We start from the raw sequence: 23,988 nt of genomic DNA, 5'->3' as shown, positions 1-23,988 counted from the left end.
TAAAATGTACTTTTACATTTATTTTTTGCTTTTGTTAAATTTAACCAATTCTGTTGTAGTCTAATAGGCATATTTAAAAAAAAAATGTTCTAAAAGTTTGATCTATTCTGTTTTTTTTCCATATGTAATCAGTCTCATTCTTGTTGAAATAATGAAAAGTTTTTTTTTTACAAGACCTTGTGCTGTTTTTTTAAAATAAACAGATAGCCTACAAACATAGATATATTATAGTACACCGTTCGTTCAAATAATAGTCTATATTTATGTATTGTTTGTTTAAACAACATTAACCGAATTTTCTTTCTTTATTTAATAATAAAATTGTTATTTTATAACATGCAGTTTCAACTCCACCAAATCTTAGGTTGTTTGATTATTGTACAGCAAATGTCAATAGCTATTTTTTTATTTTTCATGTTTGTTGTAGGATTATTTGGAAATTACCATAGTTGTAGTATTTCATCCTTAATGTTAATTGACATTAGCCCCACTTACATTTCAAAATGCGGCAATTGCTGCTGTTTTGCAAAATGTCCCTTTGCGCCACCTGGCGGTCATTTCACAAACAACTTTGAAATGCCACTGGTTTATTTTTGCACCGGTGACCTTGCCGCGGCAGCTACTGTGGCGGTAATAGGCATTCTGGTTGACTACCTACTGTACCATGTACAACAATGTATCGATTTACGTAATTATTTATGCTATATTTAAATACACACATTTTCAGTAACTCATATTCAAGTTTGAAAAAATGTATATGCAGAAATTCACATTAACCTGTTCCCTTTCAAGGGAACTCGAGCTGCGTTGAGACGCGGTGGGAACGCTCTGCGTGATTGCGTCGTGAAGCACGTGTATAATCAGTCCAATGGAAGAACGAGACGTCACCGGCGGTGACGTCATAGACCAGGAAGCTATAAAGCACACCAGAAATCAGTCCGCGACAGCTTCTGTTGCCTTCAGCAAGCGCTCTCTGTATACTGTCCTTGTCTATTTATTGTTGTCTGTCACAAGCACATTATCTATATATATATATATATATATTATGGCGAAACAAGAATTCAAGCGTTGTGTTGTCCCTTGCCCTCGTTTCATCACGGGTGGGGACACACATCAGCTTTGTGTTGCTTGTTTGGGAGTGGAGCATGCCCAGTCAGTTCTCGAGGGAGTTGACTGTGAGCATTGCGAGAAACTGTCCGTGAGGACGCTCCGCTCTCGCCGGGCGTTCTTTGAGGAGGACGGTTCGGTTCGCGCTCGCCGGGGTGCGGGTCCCGCTGATGCCGAGGCACAGCGAAGGCTTTCATCTTGGGGTTCACATATGGATCTAGTAGCGGGGCTTGAGACGGGCCCAGCCCTTTCTCAACCCTTACCTGCTGGATCCGGTGCCTCTGCCCAGGAAGGAGCCCGCGCTGCGGCTTCTCCTTCCCAGGTTGGGGCACCATTGTTGCGGCTATCCAGTTCTGAGGATCTGGATGTCATCAGTGTTGATATGGGGGATGTTGAGTTTTCGCCAGCTCATGCCTCCGATAATGATGAGGAGCTTATGGAGGTTTTATCTCGTGCTGTAGCTAGATTAAATATTGAATGGCCAGCCGATGATTCTTTGAGTGTTACTAGAAAAAGTTTATTAGATGAAAGATTTTTACCATCTAAAACACAGCCTCCACGTCGGGGACTCCCGTTTTTCCCCGATCTCCACAATGAGGTTTCGAGATCGTGGAATAAACCGGCGTCATTCAGAGTATTTAACCCACAAACTTCCTGTTACAGTAATGTTTTGGGTGCATCTGATTATGGTTATGTTAAGGTGCCTCGGGCTGAAGAGACGCTCGCGAGCTATCTCTCTCCCGAGTCATCGTCATCATTAAAAACGCCGACGTTACCCACCAAGCTATTAAAATCTACATCTTCGCTGGTGGGTAAAGCTTATTCGGCAGCAGGTCAGGCTGCGTCATGTCTGCACACTATGTCTATACTGCAGGCATACCAGGCTGATCTGCTGAAGGATATCGATGAACGTGAGGAAGTCAGCGCTGACGCAATTCGAGAATTGCGTCGCGCAACAGACCTGATCTTCTCTTGGGAGATCTTCTCTTGGGAGAGATCCTCTTATTACTCGTTTTCTCCGTGGTACACTGAGGCTTAGGCCTGCATTGCACTCTAGAGCACCGGCTTGGGATTTGGCCATTGTACTTGAGGGTCTGGCCCTGGCTCCCTTCGAGCCTATTGAAGAGATTTCAGAGAAGTTCCTTACACTAAAAACTCTATTTCTTCTCGCTATTTCTTCTATCAAGAGAATTGGAGATCTGCAAGCCCTGTCGGTGGCTCCTTCATGTTTGGAATTTGCACCTGGTATGGTGAAAGCATTTTTACACCCTAGGCCGGGTTACATTCCTAAGGTCCCCACTAATGTGGCGGGCCCTATTGTGCTGCAGGCTTTTTGCCCTCCACCTTTCGTTACCCCAGATCAGGAAGGTCTCAATCTGTTATGTCCCGTTAGGGCTTTGGATGCCTACGTTCACAGAGCTGCCCTGTGGCGTAGATCAGAGCAATTATTTGTCTGCTTCGGTTCAACCAAGAAAGGTTGCCCTGCATCTAGACAGGTAATGAGCAAGTGGGTAGTTGAGGCTATCTCACTTGCTTATGAAGCGGCCGGACAGCTCTCACCTATGGCTGTCCGCGCCCATTCTACTAGGAGTATGGCTGCCTCTAAGGCTTTAATTTCAGGGGTTTCCCTGCAGGACGTTTGTAATGCGGCAGGCTGGTCCTCACCGCATACATTTGTCAGATTCTACGACCTAGACCTCTCCACTCCCGGGGCTAGGCTGCTTGTTTCTTAGTGTGCGCAAGGACTCCACACAGAACGGGCATTTCTCATTATGGCGTAGTGGACATGGGGTTCCCACCGCGTCTCAACGCAGCTCGAGTTCCCTTGAAAGGGAACGTCTCAGGTTACGTATGTAACCCTGGTTCCCTGAGAGGGAACGAGACGCTGCGTTCTCCTGCCATACTTCCTGCATGCCCTGATCGACTTGCTTCAGGCCTTTTCAGAAGCTGTCGCGGTCTGATTTCTGGTGTGCTTTATAGCTTCCTGGTCTATGACGTCACCGCCGGTGACGTCTCGTTCTTCCATTGGACTGATTATACACGTGCTTCACGACGCAATCACGCAGAGCGTTCCGAACCGCGTCTCAACGCAGCGTCTCGTTCCCTCTCAGGGAACCAGGGTTACATACGTAACCTGAGACGTTTTCCTATGCTGTAAAACCATTGTTCATTGTTAGTGCATGTTACCTAATGCATAAACAAATTCATAAATGAACTAAACCTTATTGTAAAGTGTTAGTAATTACACTTACAGTAACAAATGAGAAATGTCAGTGTATATGAAAGTATAACATGCAATAAATCTCTCAATATCCTGATGTTTATGAAAAATACTCCGGAGAACACGGTACAGCTTTCCATTATACAACTGACTTTGATCTTAATGTATGCATGTCAGTCTCTATTATATTCACTTATTATTACACTATTGACCATTCCTTTTGCCCCCTTATTTTACAGTCCTTTTCTGCATCTACATACTATGTAATTATTATAGCAATTACAATAACTGGGTTATAACTAGTTACTAACCCTGAACATACACCTTAACCTAACCTTAACCCATGAAGGTACCATATATTACCAGTATTTTCGGACAAAGTCGGACATGTAATGGTAATTAACGCGATTAGCCTTTCGATTGACTACATTATCAAACAGCTAATAATGTGTTGCTAATGTTACACAAACCATATTCCTGTTTGCCACCAGCCTTCTAAAACTCAGCATCCTTAGAAACACTTTGAACAACTTAGAATGTCGGTAAAGAAAGACATATAGTTCATCATAACATTGTAATATACATGACATACATACTGATATTGCTAAATGTACACAATTTTTCATATCAACAGAAAAATATACAGAGATGACATGGCTTCTCTTGAGACCCCCTGCTTCGCAGTTAATGCTATGCTAAAGTCCGCCCCGCATGTAGACCTGATTGGTTACAAGCTAGTTTGTGACTTCAGAAACACCAGCGATTTCAAACTGCGTTTTTGAGACTGTCTTTGATTTACTGCAGTTTTAAGGAGAAAATTCTCAACAATGGTGTTGACTTATGAATTTGCACATGGTTTGTCTTAAAGGGATAGTTCACCCAAAAATGAAAATTCTGTCAGTATTTACTCACCCTCATGTTGTTCCAACCCCGTAAGACGTTTGTTCGTCTTCGGAACACGAATTAAGATATTTTTGATGAAATCTGAGAGCTGGATCACTCCTCCATAGGCTTCTTCAGGGATTGAACTTGCAGGCCCCGAAAAGTTTTTAAAGACATCGTTAAAATAGTCCAAGTGACTACAGTGGCTCAATCTTAGGTTTATAAAGCGACGAGAACACTTTTTGTGCGCAAAAAAACAACTAAAATAACAACTTTATTTCAACAATTCATTTCCTTCTCTGTGGGCCTCGAGTCAGTTCACTAGTGTAACAGCGTACGCTTCTGTTGTTGTACATCACACGCATCAGACACATGACCAGCGTCGGCCAATAGTGAGCCTACGTGTGACTAATTACGTAATTACACTAGTTTAACTGACTCGAGGCCCATAGAGAAATGAATAGTTGAAATAAAGTCGTTATTTATGTTTGTTTTTGCGTACAAAAAGTATTCTCGTCGCTTGATAAACTTAAGATTGAGCCACTGCAGTCGCTTGGACTATTTTAACGATGTCTTTAATAACTTTTTGAGGCCGGCAAGTTCAATCCCTGAAGGAGCCTATGGAGGAGTGATCCAGCTCTCAGATTTCATCAAAAATATCTTAATTCGTGTTCCGAAGATGAACAAAGGTCTTACGGGGTTGGAACAACATGAGGGTGAATAAATACTGACCGAATTTTCATTTTTGGGTGAACTATCCCTTTAAAGCATATTAAAAACCAGATAAACACAAACATTAAAAACTTTAAACGTTTTGGGTGAGTAACTACATTTCGTGATTGAGAGAAAAAAAAAAGCGGTTGAGAAAAACTGTAATGGTTCTCACATATTATAACTATGAGTTTAATTCAATATTTATGAAATGTGGTATTTAAAATAGTTTTCCAGTCAATTACAACACTCTGAGCAACTAAAAATCAAAAAGAAAAAGCATTGTTTTGCATTACCTTCATGTGTGCTTCAGAGATGTGTTGGATCTTCTCCTGCAGGGAGCACAGGGTTTGTGTGTGGCTGAGATAGAAGAACCAGGGACAAGAGAGTGAGGGAAAAAGAAACATTTGTAGAGCAGAGGTCAAAAGTCATGCTAATTTGCCTAATGGTAGCACATAATGTGTTCTTGTGGAGAACAATCAAATTCAGATAGATAGATAAATAGATAGATAAGGGTACATCATCTCCACATCATGCAAATATTAATACCTGTATTCTCTGTCTCCATGATCCAGCTGGCTCGAACAAGGGATAAAGAAGAAATGACAAGCAACTCAATCAAAGGAGCAAAAGCATCATGTGACGTCCATTGGACACTTGTCCAAGTAAATCAAACAGACCCCCCTTAGTCTCCATTAATAGCCTGCTCAATGGTCATGACGTACAATGGTTCAAGTTATTGACCCTTTGATGAGCTGAGACGACAAAGGGCCTAAACAGCTGAAAATGAACCGTCTCCGCCTCAGGGAAGAGTGTGGATAGGAATGTTCCAACTCGTCATAGCAAGAGATGGACCTGGCGGCTAAAGGAAAAGAGAAAGGATGTGAAGGTTCTCCAGATCTCCTGTTAATCCAGTGTGAAGGAATTAATTAGGCACTTGTGCAAACCACTAAAACCATGTAAGCAACATGCCACAAATAATTTCACTTTTTTTAACCTTCAAGACTTGTTAATAAGAAAAACAAACAGGCAGAATGAACTTATATATACCTAATGACCATTTACCTTAGACATACAGGCAATGTGATAAATTTGAGCCAATTTGTGCATTACATTGTTCAATGAGAGGTAGCCATAGCTTTTGAAAGTTCAAGGTGGTTCAACAATATCTCAAGCATGGAATAGAGGAGGTATTAGTTCATATAATAGGTCATGTAACTGATGGACGTCTACAGAGGAGACATGTCCTACATACTATCTGATTTCTTCTATCACAGAGGCACTCAAAGGGATTTAACAGGTTATCTTTGTCCTCAGGGCTAAAGTAAAAGAAACAATGCCAAGTAAACAAAACAACTTGAAGGGTATGGCCCCTCGGTCAGCTCTCTGAGGGACAGCAACAGACTTCAAGCACTTCAACAGACTCATTCAGTGCTTTGAAGCATTAATGGGGCTATACGTCAAGCTATACGAGAGAGAGTTTGAATGAGAGATGCATTTTGCAGCTTTTTTATTCCTTTTAAAATGTATTTCACACTGGTTTTAGTTTTCTTTTTTTATGAATCATTCCTTAATTAACACATAGAGATAATGTTATATACATACATTTTGCAATTAAATGAAAAGATATGGACAAGTTGTAATCATTCCCCTGGAGGGGAGCTTGACGAACCATTAAGTGCAGTTTATTCAACATAAACTAAACACAAAAACAAAGGCATGGCATAGAACTCATTCAACAGTAGTTACACAAACAATAGTTGACAAAGACACATGGCAAACATGAGGGCTTAATTACACAAGACTAATGACTGAACAAGACACACCTGTGCACAATGAAACAATGAACCAATGAGAACACATGGCAGAAACACACACAGGGCCAGGGAATCACATGACAAGACAGGAAACATGACTGACATGTAACATGAACCAAAACCCAAAACAACCTGTGACACAAGGTAAAATATTCAACACAATTTGTTAATCACCTGTACATAGTACATGTAAGGATTTAAAAAGAATACATTAAGGCTTTTAAGACCTGCACTAATAAAATGTGTTTATGGAAACATCCTAAACCAAAGAATGATGACTTACACAGCATAAAAGAGCAGATTTCCCTAAAAGACCAAGCACAGATGGCCAGCGTCTTTTTAAAGATGCCTTTCTGTCCACTGGTTTCTGGATGCGGTCCTTTCCTGGCCTCATCTGACTGTTATGATCGCTGTCTTGCATGTCTGGGCATGCTTCATCAGTGTTTGTAGATGGTTCATGTCCTGATTGCGAGAAAATGACCATGATGACACTGCAATCGCGACTCTCCTTCCTCGTAAAGGGTAAAGGTCCCTCTGTTGTTACCCAGCCCGGTTCCTGTGCAGAGCTTTCCGCAAGGCTAGTCCTAACAGACCTCCAACTACTCCAGTGCTGTCGAGCTCCCGGATGATGGCACGGGTGCCCCTCATGGCAGACCCAGCGTGTCATTTGGGACTCTGGGCTAGGACCAGATGTTGATAGCTGAATCGGTGACTGGGCTGTTGAGGAAGACTCTGCCGAGTTTGTTCCTTCTGGGGTGGCAGCTCAGGCGGAGTCAGATTCAGAGTTGACGGGGGGGGGGTCGAGGCTGGGAGTGAGGAAGCGAGGCGTCGCTCACTGCCAGACCATGCCCAGATTGGTACAGAGAATGCGGAAACTGATCTTTTTTTGAGAATTTGTGTGGAACAGAAACAAAGTCTTTTAAATGAAACAAAAGATATTCCGTCCGGCCCTTTTGGTGTGGTGTGATCCCTACCTCTTTGTTCAGAGCAGCTCCCTTCATCTCTGGGTCGCACGTCTCAGGGCCGCTTCGATGGGCGCATGGAGGGTTTCACGTTAGCCTGAGGGACGGGCTGTGTCACCTTCCTGCGAGAGGCTCGACATTGAGAAAGACGGGTTGGCATCTGGCCATTAACAAGCAGACTGGGGGCTAGCCCTCTGTGACCTGGTGGCGGTGGTATCACACCGGGGCAAGATGTGTTTTAGAGCCTCTGTCTGCTTTTGGACTGCCAAAAACTGCTGGGCAAAGTCCTGGACAGTGTAGCAGAAGAGGCCACCTTGCGAGATGGGGGTGTTGAGAAAGTGCACTTAGTCTGCATCCCGCATCTCTGCAAGGTTCAGCCAGATATGTCATTCCAGGGCCACCAAGGTGGACATCGTCTAGCCGAGGGCCCACGCTGTGACCTTGGTCGCAGTCGCCTTGCGCAGTTCCTGCACCAATTCTCGTGCAGTTCTTTGAATGCTAACGACAATCTCCATGGTAAATCCTGTCCATTCCATCCGGTCAGGTATGGAGGATTTTTTGGCTTACATGGGGTGCTTGGTAGGTTACAACTTAGTGAGAAAAGTTGCCAATAGGCATGCTACAGCTTGCTAGCATCTGCATCGCCAACACTCGTAACACAGTTCAGTGGTTGCGGCACTTTCCTGAGGGAACCCTAATGTCAGTCGACATAATTTCGAATGTGACTGACAGAAAGGGAATGTCTAGGTTACTGTTGGGGTGTGGGGGGGAGCGGGGGGTTTGACAAAAACAATTTTTATAAAAATATTTATAAAAACCTTTAAACTTTTTAAAAAAAAGGAAGAAATCAAAATTATAAGTGATTATACACATTCATTTAGAATAAGATTATACATAAAATTCTAGATGCCTTATTTTTCTAGATTTTTTAAAAGCACATTAGCTTCTTATCGATCCGCCAGTTAACATTTACAACAAGCTGTGTAAAAATTGTGGTCGATCTTCGTATTAATCCATGGCCATGCTAGATTTTGAGCATGTGAAATTTCGTTGGACAAGGTACGAGATATAATGTTACGCTCTGCAGCATCGTTTTTATAAACATGAATTCAACATATAAGAAATAGTCATACATTCTACTGAAAAAATATTGTTCTTTTAATTAAGCCAAGAGGTCATGCTGTCATGTATCGATCTTCTACTGGTCACACCTCTTCATGTGATTGCGAATTCGCATATCAGAGTTCACCAAACTTGAACCTTGGAATGCAGCGGAATGCAAAGCTTTTTGCATGAGCTCGCGGTCAGGCGATTTGCAAGCGTATAAATGAATCAAAGTCCAAGGAATGACCGGCCCTTTGGTCTGAACAAAAATGACAGATGTGCTGAAAATGTAATTTCACTATCTATACGCTTTTTTCCCTCCCCAATAAGTAGAGCTGTTTTGTTCTGGATTTGACAGAGCATAAAGGCCAATTTTTTTGTAATAGCACCACAAAACATAGTTCAAATTTAAATCAAGAACTTTCAAGGACCTATGTTTGTTTTCACGTACTTTCCAGTCCTTGAATCGACGTTCTTTCAAGAAGCGTGGAAAACCTGTTAGTTAAAGTTTTAGTCTTTTTTAAAAGTTTATATTCATTTTTATTTTAATACATCAAGTTAAACTAAATTAAAATAAGACATGTTTCCTTGGCTGGCAACTTTTACTTTTATTTCAGTAAATGTTAATTTCAAGTAATGTTATAGTTATAGTATAGTTATAGTTAACTATAATAATCTTGTTTTTAACCACACTGTTTATCTCAATGAAACTATAAAAAAAATCATATAGACTGGATAATTCCATCAAGAAATGTTTCCTTGCCACTGTTGCGTTTAATCAATGTGCCATTGTTTAATGCTTAAGAATTATACCTACTCCAGCATTTAAATCAAATTTTTTGTAGCAAAACTAGCTGCTGAAGCAGAAGACAGGAAGTAGAGACGCAATGGATTCACATTTAACCCAACAGATGCAAAACCACTCTAGTGCACCCAGTAACAAAAGGAAGCTCAGATTACAAACTTTATTAGACATAAGGTTGCCCCCATTTCTTCCATTCTTGCTCATGAGTTTTGATAAACAAGGTTAAATAGACAGGTCAGAATGAGGCTCTGTAAAGGATGAGGGGACTAGAATAGATTGGCCAAGTGATAAGACTAAGTAAGGTGCTTGTTGAGAGGGTGCAGAACAACTGAGGGACGAGAGGTCATGGCAGGTTAGAAACCTCACAAAAGGTCTTGAGTGATGGCTCACACTGCTGCCCAAAAAATCAATGCTGTAGAGCTGACAATACATTAACGGTGTTTAGAAACAGATCTGGGGCTAATATGGTTAGTTTGACCTGCTCGCCATGTTCTATCTGTTAAGAAGGAATAATTATAAGCATCTTCGTGTTAACTGATGCACAGAAAAAGTAACACTGATGTAATGTATTCAGATTATATTAACTTCTGTAAACATACAAATTACATTTTGTATCCTACAGAATCCAATCCATGCATTTGTTTTGGAAATCTTATTAAAGCCGGAAAAGCTTTTTAAAGAAAGAATGGGTTTGTACATGGATGAACATGAATGAAGCTGTTGTTCATTTGAATGACCGATAATGAACTTGTTAAACACATATGATGGATATAGCATTGGGAAATCAAGAAAGGTCATAGCAACACAAAAGAACAAGCTAGAGTTGCAGCTGTCTCTGCATAAGGCAAGAACAAAAGGTCGCAAGTGCAGATATTCATTGTTCCCGTTACAGCTGTCTACTGACAATTTTACAGTTCTGTGACAGCCGTCTTGTTCGCGAAGCATTGTTACCTTGTCTTGATCCTTGAGCACAAAGATAAACCTGTGAAATTCCCAGTCCATGCTGGTCTCTCTTTGAGGACAGAAAATGACACAGTTTAAGAAAAGCATCATAGTGCATTATTGCTGGAATTTAACGGTCAATTAAGCAATTTTATTTAAAAAGGATTATGTGAATGTTCAACTATGGTTCAGATAAATTATATATACAAGAGTCTCTACCGCTATAATTTTTTACGTACATAAAAACAAACAAACAGACAAACAAACAAACAGACATGTTGTGAATTTGGCCTATGAAACTAACTATAAAATATGAAAGTTGAGGTGTACAGTCAGTCAGTATAAAACACTTTGGTAAAGATCTGATATCTTTAAAAAAGAAGACATACATATGGGACAAAAATAGCACCATTGTGATTTAGATCCTTTCTGATCTTGTAGCGCTACAATTTCCACATGCTATACCACTGTGACTCACACAAAGATTTTTTCAGGCACCCAAAAAGAGCTACACACACAAGTGACCCGGACCAAATACAGATGGTCAACGTCACACTCATTGTGCCTCTATATAAAGAGATAAGTTACAGCACAATATTGCAAGCTCACATCATTGTGTCATCTAAAGGTAAGAGCACACATAATTTAGATTAAATTGTTCATGAGGACTGAACAATAGAATAAGATGACTTCTCAATAATGATGTTTCTTGTTTTATTGAAAGGACTTGGATTTTCTTGGGTTTGGATTTCATCTGGTAAGGCAGGCTTTTATAAAGGTCAACACAATGTGTATATTGTATGTTATAGAATATGTATGTTTATGCAATATTTTCTTTTTGAATGCAATAATTTCTGTTGAAATACCAATAAATATTTTATATTTATAAATTTAATTTAATTTTTACAATAGATTTTTTAATTGTTTTAAACTAGTATAAACTAGTTTTACAAGTTCTGAGAATTTTGTCATCTATGCCTCAGTCTGACTGAAAGATGGTGGATGTGATGTCAGAGTTCGGGGCAGCTGCCCCGTTCTTACGAAAGTCAGACAAGGAGCGTCTGGAGGCCCAAACTCGCCCCTTTGACATGAAGAAAGAATGCTTTGTGGTCGACCCTGAGGTTGAGTTTGTCAAAGCCTCCATCATCAGTAGAGACGGTGACAAAGTCACTGCTGAAACTGAATTCGGGAAGGTAAGATCCAATCTCTATATTCTTGTAGATTGTAGACAGATGTACATTGTGACTGTCAAAACATTTTTGTTATCCACAGACAGTAACTGTGAAGGAGGTTGATGTTCACCCCCAGAACCCGCCAAAGTTTGATAAAATTGAGGACATGGTGATGTTCACCTTCCTGCATGAGCCCGCTGTGCTGTTTAACCTCAAAGAGCGTTACGCAGCCTGGATGATTTACGTGAGTCGAGTCTTAGAAGACTCACATGTTCTCTTTATCTTGCATGAGCAAATCTAAACCTTCTGTGAATCTATTACAGACCTACTCTGGGCTCTTCTGTGTCACTGTGAACCCCTACAAGTTTTTGCCAGTGTACAACCAGGAAGTCGTCAATGCCTATAGAGGAAAGAAACGAAATGAGGCCCCTCCACACATCTTCTCCATCTCAGACAATGCCTACCAGTACATGCTGTCAGGTGATGATCTGACCTGTTATTTTTTGTTGATTTCTAATGCAATTTCAAATGCTTAGTTTCTTATGTTTTATTTTCTCACAGACAGAGAAAACCAGTCTGTCCTGATCACGTATGTAATACATATTAATGCAGTAGCATAATATTCCTCCTTTCACCAATATTTTCTTTCAATGCTATATTTTAATAACCGTTTTAACCTTAAGCGGAGAATCCGGTGCTGGAAAGACTGTGAACACTAAAAAAGTAATCCAGTACTTTGCGAGCATTGCAGCAGCATCAACTGGAAAGAAGGATCCATCAATGGAGAAAAAGGTGCTTAATTCCCCAAAAATGGCTTATTATAGATGAATGAATATACCTTCCAAATAACATAGCATAAAAAAATATTACTAAATTAATGGTCTTCGTTTCTTAAATATTGAAGTCACAAATTGTCATAATTTGATAATCCCTTACTTACCATATTGCAATGCATTAACATGTAAACAAAAAACATTTTTGTTTTCCCAATTAGTTTTCTACTGTGACTTAGGTTCTCTATGTATTATTATTATTATTATTATTACAAGACTACATAGCGTCTGAAAATATGCATGGCTGTTAACTGAAAAGTAGGTACATCAAACGTTTTATACACCTTTTGCTAAAATATGATTCTCAGGGTACTCTGGAGGATCAAATCATCCAGTGTAATCCAGCTCTTGAGGCTTTTGGTAACGCCAAGACCATCAGAAATGACAACTCCTCCAGATTTGTAAGTGGGGTTCACATTGGTGTTATATTATTCTATACTGTATTGGTTTCCATGATATGTTATATGAGCATGTTATGTATTATATGATGTATTGCTTTATTTACAGGGTAAATTTATCCGTATCCATTTTGGCCACAGTGGAAAGTTAGCTTCTGCTGACATTGAGACTTGTAAGTACTGCCCAACATCATTCCAACAAATCACACATTGATGAAATGTGTAACTGTTTTGATATTCATCTATTTATCAAATCATTTAGATCTGCTGGAGAAGTCTCGTGTCACTTTTCAGCTCAAGGCTGAGAGAGACTACCACATCTTCTATCAGATTCTGTCCCAGAGAAGACCAGAACTGCTGGGTAAAATTACCCATCATATCTATTAACATTGCCTTCTCTAATTAGAAGAGTATTTTCTGAACTATGTTCCCATTTTTCCTCAGAGATGCTGCTCATCACCAACAACCCCTATGACTACGCCTTTATCTCCCAAGGAGAAACACAAGTGGCATCTATTGATGACGGTGACGAGCTGATAGCCACTGATGTGGGTGTTTGTTAAAACATAGGCAGTTCACAATACAAGAACAAGACTGCGTTTCTGCTGTGGAACACCAATTGAAAATGTGTTGATGCGTTTCCATACAATAAAAGCATATAATGATCAGGGGCTGTCAATAAGTATGAAAAAGCACCATCAAAGTTCCACTCAACTTGTTTTTCTGAAGCAATGTGATTGTGTGAGGAAAATAACCATTGTTTTTCCTTTGTCTTCCACAGAAGAAATTAAGTCAATAACTGATTATCTTGGCCAGTCTATTCTTTAAAAAGAAAGACTTCTTATGTACTTGCCAAAAAGAAGAATATGAAACATTTGCCATACAATTTTACATGCTCTGTACATTTTCTGTAGGAAGCGTTCGATGTGTTGGGCTTCACCCAAGAGGAGCAGAACAGCATCTACAAGCTGACTGGTTCCGTAATGCACTTTGGCAACATGAAGTTCAAACAAAAGCAAAGAGAGGAACAGGCCGAGGCTGATGGGACTGAGGGTCAGTATAACTTGGAATCTCAGCTTCATAAAGGAAAAAACTCTAAGAAATGTTGTATATAGAGTCATAGCTCTGTATTCTTTTTTAACATGTAGAAGCTGACAAAATCTCATATCTGATGGGCCTAAATTCGGCTGACTTAATCAAGGGTTTGCTCCACCCAAGAGTCAAAGTAGGAAATGAGTGGGTCACCAAGGGACAGAATGTCCAGCAGGTAATGAATGAAAATAATAAACTAATGGGCATTAGAGTTGTCAGCATCATAGGTTCAGTTTCCAAGACATACAAACAAATTCTTTCAAGTATCTGAAAAATCGCTTTCTAGTTTGCAATGTCAAATTCTGCTAAATTCAATCTTTTCTTTATTAGGTGTACTACTCTATTGGTGCTCTGGCAAAGTCAGTGTATGAGAAGATGTTCCTCTGGATGGTTGTGAGAATCAACCAATCCCTGGAAACCAAACAGCCTCGCCAGTACTTCATTGGTGTGCTGGACATTGCTGGATTTGAGATCTTTGATGTAAGCTGAAATCAACTGCATATTTTTATTCATAGAACAAATTCAACAAGAAGTGTGACCTGTTTGACCACTGTGATTAAACAATATATTCCACCTGCAGTCCAACACCTTTGAGCAGCTCTGCATCAACTTCACTAATGAGAAGTTGCAACAGTTTTTCAACCACCACATGTTTGTGCTGGAGCAAGAGGAATACAAGAAGGAGGGCATTGAGTGGGTGTTCATTGACTTTGGCATGGACTTGCAGGCTTGTATTGAGCTTATTGAGAAGGTGGGTGAATACTATGTTGATAATTATACTGTGAAGGTAAAAATCATATTTTTCAGTTTTAACTCTTGTTAACTGTGTCACTGTCATTGTAGCCCATGGGTATCATGTCCATCCTTGAAGAGGAGTGCATGTTCCCCAAAGCCAGTGATGCAACATTTAAAGCTAAGCTTTATGACAACCATTTGGGGAAAAATCCAAACTTCCAGAAGCCTAGGATTGTCAAGGGAAAACCAGAGGCCCATTTTGCCCTCGTTCACTACGCTGGCACTGTGGACTACAACATTTCAAACTGGCTAGTGAAGAACAAAGACCCTCTCAATGAGACGGTTGTAGGGTATTTCCAGAAGTCAACTCTAAAGTTGTTGTCTGTTCTGTTTGCTAATTTCGCTACTGATGACTCAGGTAAGTACACACTGACGTGTGACATGAAAATATAATAAGCACTATTTTTACTGTTTAATAATAACAAAAATAATTGATTTCACAGCTACGGATTCTGGAGGAAAGGCTGCTAAAGGTAGCAAAAAGAAGGGTTCTTCCTTCCAGACGGTGTCAGCCCTTCATAGGGTAAGGAATATTATAACACTATATTGTCTCACAAGGTTTTATTGCATATTAATCTAAATCCTCTGTGGTCTACCAACAGGAGAACTTGAACAAGCTGATGACCAACTTAAGGTCAACTCACCCACATTTTGTGCGCTGCATCATCCCCAATGAGAGCAAGACTCCTGGGGCGATGGAGAATCCTCTGGTCATGCACCAGCTGCGCTGTAACGGTGTGCTGGAGGGCATCAGGATCTGCAGAAAGGGATTCCCCAACAGGATCCTGTATGGAGATTTCAAACAACGGTTAGTATGAAGGCAAGGCAAGGCAAGTTTATTTATAGAGGATATTTCATACACAATGGTAATTAAAAGTACTTTACATAGAAAATAAATTAAAATATTAAGAAAATATCATGCCCGAATCAGGAAACAGGGCTCCCCTGTTTAAATGGAAGAGTCAGAGATCTTCGGTTTGTGAGACACACTAATAGCAACTCCCTGCTTCCTAGTGACCTTCCTACCCATCAATAGGGTGGAGTATTCTAATACCTTCTGCCTCTGATGGCTTACAGTGTACCTCCGACCCCTTAATGGAGTGGAGTTATCCCCAACCGTCTGCTTTCGGTAATACACCAGCCTGCATCCAAGTACCTGGTGTCCCACACTTACGTCTGAGTACATGCGTAAACTCACTGTCTCTCTTCCCAATTTTCTCAACACATCCAACCAGACAGCCCAAACAAAACAAAAAAACAAGGATCATTTAAAGTTTACAGTTGCAGTATAAAAAAAGAATTATAAAAATAAAAAGATGATACACAGATAACATAAAATGCAATCAGTCGGACGTACAGTGGCACAGCGCTCATTCAGTAAATGAAGAGCTAAACAGATGTGTTTTGAGTCTGTTGGAACACATCTGATCTCTTCTGGAAGCTGGTATGAAACCAAATGGCTGTAATGTCTTACAAAATAACTTTATGTATACATTTTAAGTTATTGCAAGTTGCATCATTTTAACAATATCTTTGCACAATTAAGCATTTGCTAGAAATAAAAATAAATACATATAAAACAATAGTTAATGTGTCTTTGTGTGTGTGTGTTTAGATACCGCATCCTAAATCCTGCTGCTATCCCTGAGGGGCAGTTCATTGATAACAAGAAGGGTGCAGAAAAACTTCTGGGCTCTCTGGACATCGATCACAACCAGTACAAGTTAGGACATACAAAGGTATTTTTATATTAACATTTAACTTTTTCCAAAGCCACTTTTCCACTGTCATCCTTTTTGACCCAAAATTCTTTACTATTCAGGTGTTTTTTAAGGCTGGTCTTCTGGGTGCTCTTGAAGAAATGCGAGATGACCGTCTTGCACTTATTATAACTGGAATTCAGTCCATGTCTCGTGGTTTTCTATCAAGAGAAGAATTCCAGAAAATTGTGGAAAGAAGGTTAGATTTTAGCATTTTCTAACATATTCTACAAGTTACATTTAAAATGCAAGACTGAACATTCTTATTTAATATCTACAGAGATGCTCTGTTGGTGATCCAGTGGAACGTACGTGCTTTCATGGGTGTCAAGAATTGGCCCTGGATGAAGCTCTACTTCAAGATCAAGCCTCTGCTGAAAAGTGCAGAGTCCGAGAAAGAAATGGCCAACATGAAGGAGGAATTCACCAAGCTGAAAGAGGCTTATGCCAAATCTGAAGCTCGCAGAAAGGAGCTTGAGGAAAAGATGGTTTCTCTTCTCCAAGAGAAGAATGACCTGCAGCTTTTAGCACAGTCTGTAAGTTCACATGGAACTACAACTCTGCACTTTTCACATTTCAAACAAGAAGGAAGTTTTCAAAAAAAAATTCAATTATTATTTTTTTCTCATATTGATAGGAGCAAGATAATCTTGCAGATGCTGAGGAGAGATGTGAGGGTCTGATCAAGAGCAAGATCCAGCTTGAGGCCAAAGTCAAAGAAATAACTGAGAGGCTGGAGGATGAAGATGAAATGAATGCTGAGCTGACTGCAAAGAAACGAAAGCTGGAGGATGAATGTTCTGAGCTCAAGAAGGACATTGATGATCTTGAGCTCACTCTGGCCAAAGTAGAGAAAGAGAAACATGCCACTGAGAACAAGGTCAGTTTTCAACAATTAATCTGTTATTGATGCAAGAATGGTGAGTTAAGAGTCCCTTGATACAATAACACATTTCTACAGGTTAAAAACATGATAGAAGAGATGGCAGCTTTGGATGAGATTATTGCTAAGCTGACCAAGGAGAAGAAAGCTCTTCAGGAGGCCCATCAGCAAACGCTGGATGACCTCCAGAGTGAGGAAGACAAAGTCAACACACTCACCAAAGCCAAAGCCAAGTTGGAGCAACAAGTGGATGATGTAAGATTCAACACTATAATTAAAATGAGAAACATTTAAAGTAATTATTCAATTATTTTTTATTTTTCTTTGCATGACATTTAGCTTGAAGGTTCTTTGGAACAAGAAAAGAAAATTCGCATGGATCTTGAGAGAGCTAAAAGAAAGCTTGAGGGTGACTTGAAGTTAACTCAAGAGAATGTGATGGATTTGGAAAATGATAAGCAGCAGACGGAGGAGCGGCTAAAGAAGTAATATATTTTATATTTAAAAAATACAATTTTAATATTAAAAAATATTTGGTAACACTTTAAAACAAGGATCCATTTGACTTTAACTACATAATTTAATAAACTAATAATGAAAACTACTTCTAAGCATGTATTAATCTTAGTTTATGTAAATTTAAACATGTAGTTACACTATTAAAATACAATTTAAAATTAAAATAAAATTTACGTTAATACTGCATTAAACTTATTAAATGGGCCTGAGCTAATTACAAAAATATTTTATTTTTATTAATTATTGTTAACAAAGTTTAATAAATACTGTAACAAATGTATTGCTCATTGTTAGTTAATGTTGTTCAATTCATTATGTTAACAAGTGGAATCCTATTGTAAAGTGTAACCCGATATTTTCATTTGATTATGCATGTAATCATTCATGTGTCATCCTGTTTACTTGGCAGAAAAGACTTTGAAATAAGCCAGCTCAATAGCAAGATTGAAGATGGACAAGCTTTGGAGTCCCAACTCCAGAAAAAACTGAAAGAGTTGCAGGTAAACTCTTAATAATATGTGAATATTATATATGTCTTAATAAGATAGATTAGTTAGGAATTTTAAACTTAATTTTGAATTTATGCACATTACCAGGCCCGAATTGAAGAGCTTGAGGAAGAGCTAGAGGCTGAGAGAGCTGCTCGTGCTAAAGTTGAGAAACAGAGAGCTGATCTGTCCAGAGAACTGGAGGACATCAGTGAGAGGTTGGAGGAGGCTGGTGGAGCCACTGCTGCCCAGATTGAGATGAACAAGAAACGTGAAGCTGAGTTCCAGAAACTGCGCAGAGACCTTGAAGAGTCCACTCTGCAACATGAGTCCACTGCGGCTACACTGAGGAAGAAACATGCAGACAGTGTGGCTGATCTGGGGGAGCAGATTGACAATCTCCAGAGAGTGAAGCAGAAGCTGGAGAAAGAGAAGAGTGAACTCAGACTGGAACTGGACGATGTGGTCTCCAACATGGAGCAGGTTGCCAAGGCAAAGGTGAGCGAGAGAAATAATGGTGAGAGTCTATAACGTATGTGTTGTCAGTCAAAGAAAGCAATCAACTACGATACAATTTATCCTCCAGACAAACCTGGAGAAAATGTGCAGAACTCTGGAAGACCAGATGAGTGAGTACAGAACCAAGGCTGAGGAAGGTCAGCGCACTATCAATGATTTCACCATGCAAAAAGCCAAACTACAAACTGAAAATGGTAAGAGCACAAAATATTGTTATGTTACCAAACTGTACCATAATGATAATTGGAAAAAAGTCAATATTTTTAATATTTAATTTTAGGTGAACTTGCCAGACAGCTTGAGGAGAAAGACTCCCTGGTGACTCAGTTAACCAGAGGAAAACAATCCAACACTCAGCAAATTGAAGACCTCAAGAGACAGCTCGAAGAAGAAATCAAGGTTTTCAAAATCTCCTTCAATGTCTAAAATGTTTGCTAAAGACATCCAAATTCATTATTGTAATCAACTTGCCGCAAATATTTGTTTGTTTTTGTTTGTCTTCAGGCTAAGAATGCCCTGGCCCATGCAGTTCAGTCTGCTCGTCATGATGCTGATCTGCTGAGGGAGCAATATGAAGAGGAGCAAGAAGCCAAGGCTGAGCTACAGCGTGGTATGTCCAAGGCAAACTCTGAAGTGGCTCAGTGGAGAACCAAGTATGAAACTGATGCCATCCAGAGGACTGAGGAGCTGGAGGAAGCAAAGTAAGAAACAAACAATATTTAAAAGTTATATCTTTAGTGATTAGACACTTTTCAAAATTTTCTGCTATAGTTTGAGGCCTATTAAACACATTTAAATACGGTTTAATGAATAATGCTTCTGATGTTCACTATATTTTGAATTTTGATTATTACAGGAAAAAGCTGACTCAGCGTCTGCAAGATGCAGAAGAAGCTGTGGAAGCTGTTAATGCTAAATGCTCCTCTCTGGAGAAGACCAAGCACAGGCTGCAGAATGAGATTGAAGATCTCATGGTGGATGTGGAGAGATCCAATGCTGCTGCTGCTGCTCTGGACAAGAAGCAAAGAAACTTTGATAAAGTAAGGAGAGAAAGTATATTTTGTCATTAGCTGGAAAAAATAGCCATACATTAACAAAACAAAATACCATAAAACTGCACTGCTCTCATTGACCAATTGGCCTTGTTAAATTTAACCAGGTCCTGGCTGAGTGGAAGCAGAAGTATGAGGAGTCCCAAACTGAACTGGAAAGTGCTCAAAAAGAAGCTAGATCTCTGAGCACTGAACTCTTTAAATTGAAAAACTCGTATGAGGAGTCGTTGGACCACCTGGAGAGCATGAAGAGGGAGAACAAGAATCTCCAAGGTAAGAATGGTTTTACAACTCCAAACCATTTCTTTAATTGCTTGTATTTGTGAGCTCTAATGTTATTTCTATTGCCCAGAGGAAATTTCTGACCTCACTGAGCAACTCGGTGAGAGTGGGAAGAATATTCATGAGCTGGAGAAACTACGAAAACAACTGGAGCAGGAGAAACAAGAGATACAAACTGCTCTTGAAGAGGCTGAGGTAAAAGAACATAACCATTTTCCACAAAATTCTTATTAATTTGACAACTCTTTGATTTAAATCAAGCTGTTGTTTAAGCAATTGATCATTCCAGATTATTTTAAGGAAGGTCACTTCCCACTCCAAAACACAGGGCTAAACAAAAACTTGATTATAACAAACACCCATTTTACTCTTCATAGGGTTCCCTTGAACACGAGGAAGGCAAGATACTTAGAGCTCAGCTGGAGTTCAATCAGGTCAAAGCTGATATTGAACGTAAGCTGACGGAGAAAGATGAAGAGATGGAGCAGGCCAAGAGGAACCAGCAGAGAGTGGTGGATACCCTGCAAAGCTCACTGGAATCAGAGACTCGCAGCAGGAATGAAGCTCTCAGACTGAAGAAGAAGATGGAGGGAGACCTCAATGAGATGGAGATTCAGCTCAGCCAGGCTAACAGACAGGCATCAGAAGCCCAGAAGCAACTCAAGGGTCTTCATGGACATCTCAAAGTATGACGAATCTTCAAATCAAGATTTTATGATGCTTTGGTGAAATCCAACATAGTTATTCAGTCTTTTCATTTGAACAACTTGTACTATACAGGATGCCCAACTGCAACTAGATGATGCTCTCCGTAGTAATGATGATCTCAAAGAGAACTTCGCCATTGTGGAGAGACGCAACAATCTGCTGCAGGCTGAACTGGATGAGCTGAGATCCATGCTGGAACAAACTGAGAGAGGAAGGAAACTGGCTGAGCAGGAACTGCTAGATGTCAGTGAGAGAGTTCAGCTCCTGCATTCTCAGGTATGACACATCTGTACTAATACTATGCAAAATAAAGCCTCTCAGTAAACAATATAATCAAAAGACTATATGAATGTCAACACTGTCTATGTTCAGAATACCAGCTTGCTGAATCAGAAGAAGAAGCTGGAGGGAGATAATACTCAGCTTCAGACTGAGGTTGAGGAGGCAGTGCAGGAGTGCAGGAATGCTGAGGAAAAAGCCAAGAAGGCCATCACTGATGCTGCCATGATGGCAGAGGAGCTGAAGAAGGAGCAGGACACCAGTGCTCATCTGGAGCGCATGAAGAAGAACATGGACCAGACCATCAAGGACCTGCAGCACCGTCTGGATGAGGCTGAGCAGATCGCCATGAAGGGAGGCAAGAAGCAGGTCCAGAAACTGGAGGCCAGGGTAAGTTTTTAGAAACAAGTATACAGTGTTTTCTGTAAAAATGCTTATTTTAATATTTTAAACTTTTATACTAAAATTGTTACACATCTGTTAGGTGAGAGAGCTGGAAAGTGAGGTGGAGATAGAACAGAGAAAGGCCAGTGACTCGGTCAAGGGGATTCGTAAATATGAGAGACGCATCAAGGAGCTGACCTACCAGGTAGGAAAAATGTTGCCTACTAACAATTTTTCCCCTGGTTGATTTGATCATGTTATTTGTTGAAAATACATAAAGTGCTGTATTACAGTATTTACATTTATATTGCATATACTAATAACATTTTCTGCTTTGCATAGACTGAGGAAGACCGAAAGAATCTGGCTCGCCTACAGGATCTGGTGGACAAACTCCAGCTGAAGGTCAAATCCTACAAGAGATCTGCTGAGGAGGCGGTGAGTATTTTTCCCCACTGGTGCCATCATATGATACAACTTCTGTAGTAATTGCATCTTTTGATTTTCACAAATGCTGTTGTGTGTAATCTTTAGGAAGAACAATCCAATTCCAATCTGGGCAAGTTCCGAAAGATACAGCATGAGCTGGATGAGGCAGAGGAGAGAGCTGATATTGCTGAATCTCAGGTCAACAAGCTGAGAGCCAAGAGCCGTGATACAGGATCCAAGGTAAGAGTAGGCACTTAAAACAACTGATTTTTCACACACACACACACACACACACACACACACACACACACACACACACACACACACACACACACACACACACACACACACACACACACACACACACACACACACACACACACACACACACACACAAAAACTCAGAAAAGCCACAAGTAAATAGTCACAGTTGAGTCGACTTGATAGGTCAACTCTAGATTGGCACTTTTTAGTGACTTTACATTTAGTCATTACATTACATTTAGCAAGCGAGTCATAATGAAGAGGCAAAAACAATTGCTCAGAGTAGCATAAACCAGACAAGGGAGGATTAAAGGAAAAGGAAAGTTTTTTTTTTAAGAGGTTAAGTGCTCACGGAAGAGATGAGTTTTCAGTTGTCTTTAGAAAGTTTGGGATTCTGCATTCCGGATGAGGATGGGGAGATCATTCCACCAGGAAAGAACCATGAATGAGAATGTTCTGGAGGGTGATTTTGTGGCTCTCTGTGATAGTCCCACGAGCCGTTGCTCATTGACCGATCATAGGCTTCTGGTAGGGATGTAGACTCGTAGGAACGAGTTAAAGTAGGAGGGAGCTGAGCCTGTGGTAGATCTTTAAACAAGGGTCAATGCCTTAAACTTGTTGCGAGCAGCGAGTGGTTGCCAGTGCAGAGAGATGAGGAGAGGAGTGACGTGAGCTCTTTTGGGCTCTTTGAAGACAAGATGAGCTGCAGCATTCTGAATAATTTGTAGAGGTTTAGTTGCACATGATTGAAGTCCTGCCAGAAGAGAATTTCAGTAATCAAGGCTAGAAATCACCAGGGCCTGGAAGAGAAGTTGTGTTGCATGCTCAGTTAGGAAAGGCGATGTGTGTTGCATGCTAAGTTAGGAAAGGCCTGATCTTCCTGATGTTGTCCAGTGCAAACCTGCATGATCACACTGTCTTTGTCCGAGAACTGAATCCTGAGGAACCCCTGTGGTCAGTTGATGTGCTTTGGATACCTCGCCTCTCCATGGGACTCTGAAGGAAAACTGTGAGATAGGATTTAAACCAGTGGAGAGGAGTTCCTGTGATGCCCAGTGATGAGAGAGTGGACAGAAGGATCTGATGATTCACAGTTTCGAAACAGACAGAGGAGAGAGTTGAATGGCTTGAAAAGTATTCGTGTTAGAAGCGCTGTTGATCTTGTTGTGGAAATATGAAGATTTTGCGGCATGAACATCAACAGAACAAGAAGAGATCAGAGATTGATACATATGATCAATCAGGATATGATCATGCACTTTAGGATATGAATAGTTTAGACAACTACACGTAATGAAATGCATTTTGATATTTAACAAGTGTGGCTACTGAAAAAAAAAAATACAATCAATACTGATTAGCGGTGTAGAGTTTAGGCCATTTTGAACAGCTTACCGTTAACATTTTTTTCCTTTTTCTTCCTAACAGAAGGGGGCTGATGAGGAGTGAAAATACTAGATGGATCTCTCTAAACATTGATTGCTGTGACAATCTCCTCTGTAGTTCTGTAGAATAAACCAGACATGAAAATGAATACCTCATCTTCTTTTGTCTTTTTTTTAACAATCTAGACATTGCAA

At 40.1% G+C, this 23,988-nt stretch overlaps 1 protein-coding gene and 1 long non-coding RNA gene across 5 annotated transcripts in view; one reads left to right on the top strand and one right to left on the bottom strand.

Annotated features, from left to right (window-relative positions):
* The window catches only part of LOC143726116 (uncharacterized), a 70,001-nt gene that overhangs the window by 31,953 nt on the left and 14,060 nt on the right, over positions 1 to 23,988 (bottom strand). For all 3 annotated transcript variants that reach the window (XR_013198385.1, XR_013198384.1, XR_013198387.1), the window contains exons 2-5: positions 23,804 to 23,913; positions 15,486 to 15,626; positions 5,471 to 5,783; positions 5,218 to 5,281 (exon numbers count right to left, since the gene is read on the bottom strand). This is a non-coding gene — a long non-coding RNA (uncharacterized LOC143726116). The remainder of the gene's footprint in view (positions 1 to 5,217; positions 5,282 to 5,470; positions 5,784 to 15,485; positions 15,627 to 23,803; positions 23,914 to 23,988) is intronic.
* LOC143725923 (myosin-7-like) lies at positions 5,497 to 23,942 on the top strand. Of its 2 annotated transcripts, none has more exons than XM_077218773.1 (39): positions 5,497 to 5,880; positions 11,276 to 11,308; positions 11,535 to 11,744; positions 11,824 to 11,967; positions 12,047 to 12,203; positions 12,285 to 12,312; positions 12,407 to 12,515; positions 12,865 to 12,957; positions 13,064 to 13,127; positions 13,217 to 13,315; positions 13,399 to 13,502; positions 13,869 to 14,007; positions 14,103 to 14,221; positions 14,377 to 14,526; positions 14,627 to 14,797; positions 14,890 to 15,199; positions 15,285 to 15,364; positions 15,444 to 15,649; positions 16,457 to 16,580; positions 16,664 to 16,800; positions 16,882 to 17,137; positions 17,239 to 17,481; positions 17,563 to 17,739; positions 17,824 to 17,969; positions 18,413 to 18,503; positions 18,600 to 18,989; positions 19,078 to 19,204; positions 19,291 to 19,409; positions 19,515 to 19,711; positions 19,867 to 20,050; positions 20,170 to 20,335; positions 20,415 to 20,539; positions 20,722 to 21,030; positions 21,125 to 21,328; positions 21,425 to 21,721; positions 21,816 to 21,920; positions 22,058 to 22,153; positions 22,250 to 22,384; positions 23,837 to 23,942. In XM_077218773.1, exons 3-39 carry the CDS (start codon positions 11,547 to 11,549, stop codon positions 23,855 to 23,857), a joined length of 5,820 nt encoding a protein of 1,939 aa, XP_077074888.1. In that variant the 5' UTR covers positions 5,497 to 5,880; positions 11,276 to 11,308; positions 11,535 to 11,546; the 3' UTR covers positions 23,858 to 23,942. The 2 variants fall into 2 exon arrangements, with proteins under 2 accessions (XP_077074888.1, XP_077074878.1); XM_077218763.1 differs by lacking the exon at positions 5,497 to 5,880 and adding an exon at positions 11,051 to 11,179.

This window comes from Siphateles boraxobius, unplaced genomic scaffold, assembly GCF_051911475.1.
Source record: "Siphateles boraxobius isolate OS27281-9 unplaced genomic scaffold, OSU_SipBor_1 12, whole genome shotgun sequence".
Classification (NCBI taxonomy): domain Eukaryota; kingdom Metazoa; phylum Chordata; class Actinopteri; order Cypriniformes; family Leuciscidae; genus Siphateles; species Siphateles boraxobius.
This window is presented reverse-complemented; position numbering and strand designations above follow the sequence as displayed.

Bases quoted from the DNA above. Each gene is read 5' to 3' on its own strand.
- LOC143725923 (XM_077218773.1), top strand. From the start codon at position 11,547: ATGGTGGATGTGATGTCAGAGTTCGGGGCAGCTGCCCCGTTCTTACGA. The intron at 14,008-14,102 runs GTCAGTATAACT...TTTAACATGTAG, and splicing joins CGAGGCTGATGGGACTGAGG to AAGCTGACAAAATCTCATAT. The intron at 21,031-21,124 runs GTATGACGAATC...TGTACTATACAG, and splicing joins GTCTTCATGGACATCTCAAA to GATGCCCAACTGCAACTAGA.